This window comes from Camellia sinensis, chromosome 8, assembly GCF_055761805.1.
Source record: "Camellia sinensis isolate YWXY chromosome 8, ASM5576180v1, whole genome shotgun sequence".
Lineage (NCBI taxonomy): Eukaryota > Viridiplantae > Streptophyta > Magnoliopsida > Ericales > Theaceae > Camellia > Camellia sinensis.
The window spans coordinates 147,148,877-147,157,311 of NC_138968.1; the positions used below are offsets into that span (position 1 = coordinate 147,148,877).

The 8,435-nt window shown below is 32.3% G+C and overlaps 1 protein-coding gene across 2 annotated transcripts; it reads right to left on the reverse strand.

Moving 5' to 3' along the window:
- Positions 1-327: 327 nt before the first annotated feature.
- On the reverse strand, positions 328-7,532 carry LOC145797187 (uncharacterized). 2 transcript variants are annotated; one of them, XM_082883724.1, is made up of 6 exons: positions 7,031-7,532; positions 3,792-3,980; positions 2,724-2,837; positions 2,196-2,216; positions 1,220-1,719; positions 328-1,113 (listed from the first exon to the last, which is right to left on the reverse strand). In XM_082883724.1, the coding sequence occupies exons 1-6, from the start codon at positions 7,509-7,511 to the stop codon at positions 499-501; spliced, it is 1,920 nt and encodes a 639-aa protein (XP_082739850.1). In that variant the 5' UTR covers positions 7,512-7,532; the 3' UTR covers positions 328-498. The 2 variants fall into 2 exon arrangements, with proteins under 2 accessions (XP_082739850.1, XP_082739851.1); XM_082883725.1 differs by lacking the exon at positions 3,792-3,980.
- Between the last annotated feature and the right edge of the window lie 903 nt (positions 7,533-8,435).

Sequence of the window (8,435 nt, forward strand, 5' to 3'; positions counted from 1 at the left end):
ACACACAAAATTCAATACAACAACCATTGACTCAAAAAGAAAATACCAAACTAGGTACAGAGACAGCCGTTAGAGATGTTGGAACCCACCTAAATCCGCTCAATCTGCTGATTCAAAACTGCCAAAGAAATTCAAACGACCCACCAAATTTAAAGTTTCATGGTTTGTCCGTGGCTAATGAAACCCACCCGCAAAAGGCGGTTCGACAATTAAAAAATTAATGTAAATAAAAATACATAAAAACCATAACCATTTATAACAAACTAGAGCTCGTGAACCATACACATTCCACATCTAAAGCATGCCAACAAGATCTATAGCAGTGCATTATTTGAATACAAAATTAACTGTATTCGTAGCATGTCTTAGCAATACTTGAGAAACTCTCCTTCAACAGTCCTTTTCCAATACATATATCTGTCTCACATGTATAGTCACACTTAGATTGCACACAAATACAAACATGATCTTAAAACAAGTACCAACCCAGCTGCAGACTTACATTTTCTGGCCTCTATAAGCAAGCGAATAACGAATTACGTAGTACAAGTAATCATAGGTCAAGTATAATGCATCCGTGTAAACAAGGGTCATAAATATACAGGCAAGCACCATCACCGCAAAATATGAATTTATGAAGGCACCCTCGATGATGAAGATTTGGAAGCATGCTGTGATTGAGAAGGCTGCAGCATAGAACAAGGACGTGATTGTACAAAGAAATTTCAACGGCAATGAAATGTAAAAATCATTACTATTGAACCGTGACACTTGTATTGAAAGCTGAGTTCCCAAACCCAATAAAGAAGCAACCAGACTTCCTCCTACATAAACCATGAACAACTGCAAATCCTCTCGTCCATTTTTTGCTTTTGTGAAAAAAATTGGCAGGCCCTTGTCTTGATCGAAACCACCAGGGATAGTAAAAAGTGCTGCATAATTGACCGTGCCTATTAGGGTAGAAACAAGCATCAAGCAGCTATTAATATCTTTGACTACTTTCTCAGCTTTATTTATCATGTCCTTGTGCTCTTCCTCAAATAGTTCTTTTGGTGTCTTACCCTCTATGTTTCGATGATATATCAAATGTGGATGAGAGTCATTCTGTACATGCTGTAGAAATTCAAAAATATCGAGTGAGAAGACAATATTATAAGGGAATTGATTTACCAATTTTTTTATCAACTACTTCCATGTACACATGTGATTTGATATGTACCTTGAACCAAAACACATCCCACGACATTCGGTTTATAGGTCCAAAATGAGTTGCGAGAAAATGACCCTGCTTGCACTCATAGGCTGTAAGATGCAAGATGGTGTTTCCATGTTTATCAACATCGGCCATCATCCTATCTGCGTGATTAACAGTCTTCTTCAAGTAGTCATAGAGAATTATATCCTTCAACTGTGCTGCCATGTGCAGTATATTTCTTCCATTCTCATCAAATGTAGTTGCAACATTAGGGAATTTTTCAAGGATTTCCTCTACCATCTCATGGATGCCGTGCTTTGTTGCTAGGATAAGTGGGTCTACCACTTTATTCTTCTTATTCTGTGACGAAGTTTCTCCAAAGCAGCCCAATCCAGAAACATGAAAATTTTCGCAATTTAGGTAATCACTCCAACCATTTTCTTCTTCTATCAGTCTTTTTGCCAGCTCTCTTGCAAACACATGCTTTTGCCTTGCATCATCAATTCGTTTAATCCAAGGAAAAACTTCATGAAAAAAAAAAGAAGACAACAAACAAGAGTCAGAAGCATTAAAAAAAATTAATTACTTCATATTTAGTATAGTGATAAGCTAGGCATACTATCAATTTTCTCGTGAATTTTCTTCAATTTCCAGTTGGGACTGATGACAAAGAAGAAATAACAGAAAGCAAAGTTGGCAATGGTTCATATTGTTGAGTAGCGTAATTCTTGAGTACTGAAGACTAACTATCTGAATTTTGGAGTAAAGATATTTTGATATTTTTGCACTTGTGGCCGTAAGTCTAATACTATACCATCTTTATATTTTGTTTGTAACTCTTTCCTGTAATAATAGAACCGCAGCCTTAATTTTAAAGAGAATAACATGAATCGTGAATTCTTGTGTGCACAAGTGACTTATGCAACACCCAAAAATTTCAGATTTAAGTGTATTCCAAAAACTGCGAACAACTCATAGTTGAAGAGTAATAGCAACAAACCTCTGATGATCCTTCTGTACCCTGTAACAAAATACCAGTGTAGAATAATCAATAAGATGAAAGGGAAAGTTGACTTTTTATTTTTTTTTAGAGTAAAGATAATTGTATTCAATACAATTACTGAACACTTAACTTGCACGGGTCAAATCCACCATACACACACTCAAAAGAATAATTTTTTCATTTTTCTTTTTGGGGTGAGGGGAATTATGTGCAAAAAAAAATTACTTCTGCATTATTTTTTTCTCTATAAAATTTACTGCATAAAAATAAAGGCAGTGTTTGGGAACTTGGTTTTTTGGTTTTTTACTAAAAGACAAATTGCTTACAAAACTAAAAAAAACAAATTCAAACAAAATATCACATCAAACTCCATAATCATTTCACTTTTTCTCTCACAAATATCACATCCAACCACAAAAAAACCCACCTATTTTTCCAAACACAAATTTTTTTTTCTCCAATAATATCCTACAACTAAAAAAATCTACAAAAAAACCCACTTCCCAAACACTCACAAAATAATACCTGACATTAATTTGGATAACAATGTCCCTTCTAATTTGGAGATATCATGTGCACTACCACGCGGGTCCTCCACATCACCAACAATTTCCGAATCAATAACCATGGATGGAATACCTGCTCAACAACAAAAACAAATAAAGTCATCAAAGATGTTCTTTCAATTCAAAATTTTAATAATTGTTGTAATCAATTTGAAATTCTGAACCGGTTACTAAAGTAACCATCTCTAGAATCATAGTGTTGAGATTCAGAACATAAGTATTTAGAAGTAGTCCATTAGACTTCTGTTTCACCATTAGCAGAAATAATTTAAGTATATACAACAAATAAAATAAATAAGAACACATGTATATTTTCAAAGACATTGAACCAAAAGGTGTTACAGTAAGGATCAATTCTAGGTAAAATCATTTCATTATGATCTGATTGGATTTTCAGTTGATGATTTCATTAAAGTTATGTAGACCATATTTATATGACAATGCACTTGTTCATTGCTTAATTCTTTCCAAGTTCGTAACTATGTTAATAAAACTTGAACAACATTATAATTTTCTGACCCAAAAAAAATATGTATCATAACTTAAGAGGATATTAACGTTAACAGAAGGCTAAAAGTGTAATTTTACATCCTCCGTAATCAGTTAACTTTTCTGTTTTTGTAGAGGAGGTTAGTAATAGTATCATTATTTTGAAATTGTAAGACTTACTCTGTTAGGTTTGGTTTTCAAAAAAAAAAAAAAAAAAAAAATAGAAACTAGCTTGATGAAAACGAATACCAAAAGATTTTTTTTGTCCCCCCACAAAAAAATATATATATATATATATATGAAGATGAGTGTTTTTCATTTTTTGACCAATCTAGTTTAACTATTTTTTATTTTTTATTTATTTGAAATTTTCAAAAAACAGATTTTGAAAACAAAACCAAATAGAGCTATTAAATTTTCTCCATACCTCAAGAATGATGAGTGTAATTTAACCTAAGTTTTATTATAAAATTGCAAGAAAGAAACTGCGAAGCAACAGAGATCCTATTGTTCATACTTCATACTGTATGGGACTTACAACTGTAGACTAAAACTTCCAAAATCTGGTAGGGAATGCAAGGCATGGAGCCTAGGTTTTTGAGCGTATATGATGATCCACTTCTAAAGGACAATGGTTTTGAGGCCAACAGATCTAAAGCTTTTATACCCTTTTCGTCACGTTTGTTAGCAAGTTTAGGGTATGACTCCAATATGTTCACAGCCAAACCTGGTTCACAAAATTCATATCAAAATAAAAATCATTAGCTTGTTCTAAAAATGGGGTGGACTTTACTCCACACAAAACGACCAAGATAGTAGTCACGTTATGCAGGCCTTGTCATATATGCTACATGTTCAATAAACCCAATTAGAAACTTTTAATTAGATTTTATACATAGGTTGCTCCGTAATGTGACCTAAGTGTAAAGCAACAATAATAGGCATCAGAAATGTTATGTGAATAAAATATTCAGAAAGATGTCAAGAACACTTTTCGAACATGCATAACGAATAGGCATCAGAAATGTAGTGTAGATTTAAAATTGGTATGGTGTGAGATACATGCATAACGAATCTAATCTACACATTTCGAACTCTGAACAAGCATAAGGAACACTTTTTTTTTTTTTTTTATTACTATTACCATCGCGCGTTGGGTCTGTACTCCCCTATAAGTCCCAAAAGGAATGGTAGACTAGAATTTCAACCCCTTCTTTAAACATCTACAATGCCTAAATAGATACGAGCAGAGTGGAAAATTGATAGGAATGATGAAACACGTCTAGGATTGATCATAAAAATTAAGACTGAAAGTCGCTCCACAAGAAGTAATCAACTATACGAAAGCATGTTGGTATTGATTACCTTACCTGATTGGAAGAGCATCACTTACGGCATTGGCAAGGTTTCTACAAGCTAAAAGGCATTTAAAAGCTTATTGTTCTTGTATTGTATGCCATGGGAACCAACACTCTACTACATCAATTTCCTTCTACAAAACTTATTTAGAACTGCACGTAACTTCAGATTACCACCTCAATACAACTCATCAACAAATTTTATTATACTTGCTGAATAATGGCATAACCTTTGAAAACCATCTCATCTAAAATAATGCAACATAGCCCATCAAATAATGTCCAACAATTTCATCACATCAGAAGCACAATTCTGTCTCGGCTTATCTCCAAATTATTTATTTGTTTCCATCAATTATCTCTCCCTGCAAAAAACTCCAGTAAATACATTATAACTAAGTTTAATAACATCTGATTTACACCTCATCTATGTCATCTCACTTTAAACAGCATATGTCGTATCAAAATCTTCATCCTGGCAAAACCCACGTATCATTGCACAATAAAGTAACTATACTATCAGGATTATGCCCTTTTTCTAGCATTTCCTCTAAAGATCCAATAACATCTTCCTTGCAACTGACCTTGAAAAGTGCACTAATTATAGGTTTCCATATCTCATCTTCAAGCTTAACAACCAAACTCAAATCATTCACATTACATAGCCCTAAAAGCATTTGGTTTTACTTTAAAAACTCTCACCATATTGTCTTTTAACCAAACACCTACATGATCAAATTCTTCACTTGTACATTTCATCGAACACATTCCAAGCACTACTCAAACAACCAGCATTGTTATCCTGATACCCCTAAAATAAATAAATAAATAAATAAATAATTGTCTTATTTTCTCAAATTGCCGACAAGATGATGACAGATCGTTCAAGATATTGTTTGCTTTCCATGTGGTCACGTTTTGAAAATCGATTAAAAAGTGGTGAGTTTGTTAGCGAGTTGGATTGTAAGGATAAAACTAAAAACGTGATCTATTAATTTAGAGCCGCACTAATTAATTACCTATTAAGTCCGATCTAATAGGGTAGTCCGTAAATCATCCTTTTTTAGACCGGTAGGTAGAAATTTCAAAATCCGAAAGTTTTGTTTGGCAATTATTTTTTTTGCTAAAAAAAGTACAAAAGAAAAAATAAATTAAATAAGTCAATAAAATAAAATATTACATCTAAACTATAATTATTTTATTTTATTTTTTTCCAAAAATAAAAAAAAATCAAACTTAACAAACTTTTAGTCTAAGTTCAAATAATCAAATAGTCAAAAAATCAACTAAAAAAACCTATTGCTAAACCACGACTAAATCTGAGTAGAGATATCAAAACAATCCCAATAACTAAAAGTTTAAATTGTATATATATAAATATTAATTGTTAGATGATGTTAAAATAATGAGAAAACTGATAAAAAAAAATTCACTCTACCTACCAATTGTGTGAGGCATTAGGTTCAGTATTGTTTATTTATTTATTGGTAAAAGGTACTCACATTCTAAAAAAGTTCACACTTTTTTATTTTTTGTTATCAAAACAATCCCACACATTTTATTTATAATTTTATTCCTTAATTATTATTATTAAGAAGAAAGTATGAGGAAATTAAATAACATCAAATCATATTTATTTATTTATTATTATTATCTAATCTTTCTCACTTTATCCATTAAAAGAAGAAGAAAGTAAAAGGAAACAATAGAAAAAGGAACAAAAAAAAAAAAAAAAACTAGTCTATTGCTAAGTTTCGTCATCGTCATCATCATCAACATTAACAATAACCACACAACAACTATTACAAAACTCAAACATAGAGAGAGATAAAGAGATATCAAACAAACATATATATCTATATCTATATCTATATCTATATATGTATATATATATCAATGATGGTGATGAAGAGATCTAGATCCATAGCTCCGCCATGGTGACAATGGGAGTCTCGCTCGTTCTGAAGCAAAAACCTAACCTACTCAGGCAATTACTAAATTAAAAACACGTACTTCACCAAGGAAAGACGATCGACAGTCGAAATCGAAGACATCAAGACACCATTTGGAGAGAGGAGGTTGAAAACCCTAGAAGTGAGCTCGAAATCGACCGAATCGATCCAGCTTATGGGGGATTGAGGAGTCCGAAGCCTGATTTTTTGGCAGTGTATAATATATTATATATATAAAGAGAGAAAGATAGGCTATTTTGGTCATTGAACTTAAACTTGTTCTTATGAACAAACTAGTTCAGCGCCTGGAGCTCATATCAAACAAAATTTAAAATTAGATTTTTGGCTTGAGCGCTCTAAAATGATTCAGGTATCACGATCCCAAATATATATAAATATTGTGGACTAACCTTGTGACTTCGAATTGAAGTTAAAGAATGAAAAAATGGATACTGAAATTAACATACGATAATATTCTCCTTTCACAGCAGCATGAAGAACAGTGCAACCATCTCTCGTCCTCAATCCCATCAACCACTCATCATCACTTATTTTTGAAAAAAAATCAAAAACATCCCTATTGCCAAATGCAGCGGCAACATAAATGGGCGTCTCTCCCAACTCATTGCGCGCATTGATTAAATCTCCTTCCTTCTCCAGCATTGTTTCTGCCACATCCTTGTGACCAAACCGCGCAGCTTCATGCAAAGCAATTTCGCCATTTGCATTACATTTCTTAAGCTGTTCAGTGGTAAGTAAGCCATTCTTGTCAAGCATTTTAATGGCAGCTATGTTGCCGTGGATGGCAAGGAAATGGAGGATCGTGTTGCCACGTTGGTCTACGATCGGTGTCGTGCCTTCATTTTCTCTCCAGAAGTTGCAGAGGATTTCGAGGGAATTTGGTTTCTTCTCTGATGCTGCTTTGTATGCATCAGAGAGACTCACCATTTTGAGAACTGTATAATTGAAATAATGTTTATGTGCATTTTACTAAAGAGAAATAGAATATAAGGCTTTTACCAAAAGAAAAAGATGATTGTGATAAGACCAATTTTTCACTCACACGCAAAGAATTATTTGACATAATAACACTTCTGCAGCTTTCAATCAAAAAATTAGTAGACTAATACTTGATTTAAAAAAATTAAAATTGTTAGTGACAAAAGAAATTCTCACGGCCTCTTTTCATAATTCAAACCGTTTATTTTGTTGGGCACTTCGTATATTTCATCCACGCAAAAAAATTAGGTCTCTTCAATAACTGCAACTTGTTTAATTTATTATTTTTGTCATAAAAAAAAATATGATTCATTTTTTAAAGACACAATTGTCATCCATTTTTGTAGTGAAAAACATGGTAAATTGAACAAGTTACAGTTATCGGATCGATCTCATTTTTTTTGTAAATGAAATACACGAAGTATCCAATAGAATAAACGGTTCAAATCATTGAAATGGAGCCCGTGATGAGCCTCACGGATCCAAAAACAGCTCGATCCAGTCCAGATTTTGGATTTCTCCTATTAAAAAATCATACATTACTAATAAATAATTAAATTCATCACATAAGACTAACCGGTTATTTTATCCTTATTTGTGTATGAAATTTTTAATTTTTACACTAACGTCGTTTGATGTTTGAAAAAAATATGTCAAACTTTATAGATTTGACATATATTGGATTATCATAAGATTTTAATTATAAGAACACTTAATTTCCTTTTAACTAGTATTTTACTAGTTATATGGATGAAAAAAAATAATGTTCGCATATTTATTTTATACTAAAATATATATTTACATTGATTCTGATCTCTTCAACCTTACTAAAAGAGACATTAGTGCAATTTACTCCCTTTCTTTTTTTAGTTG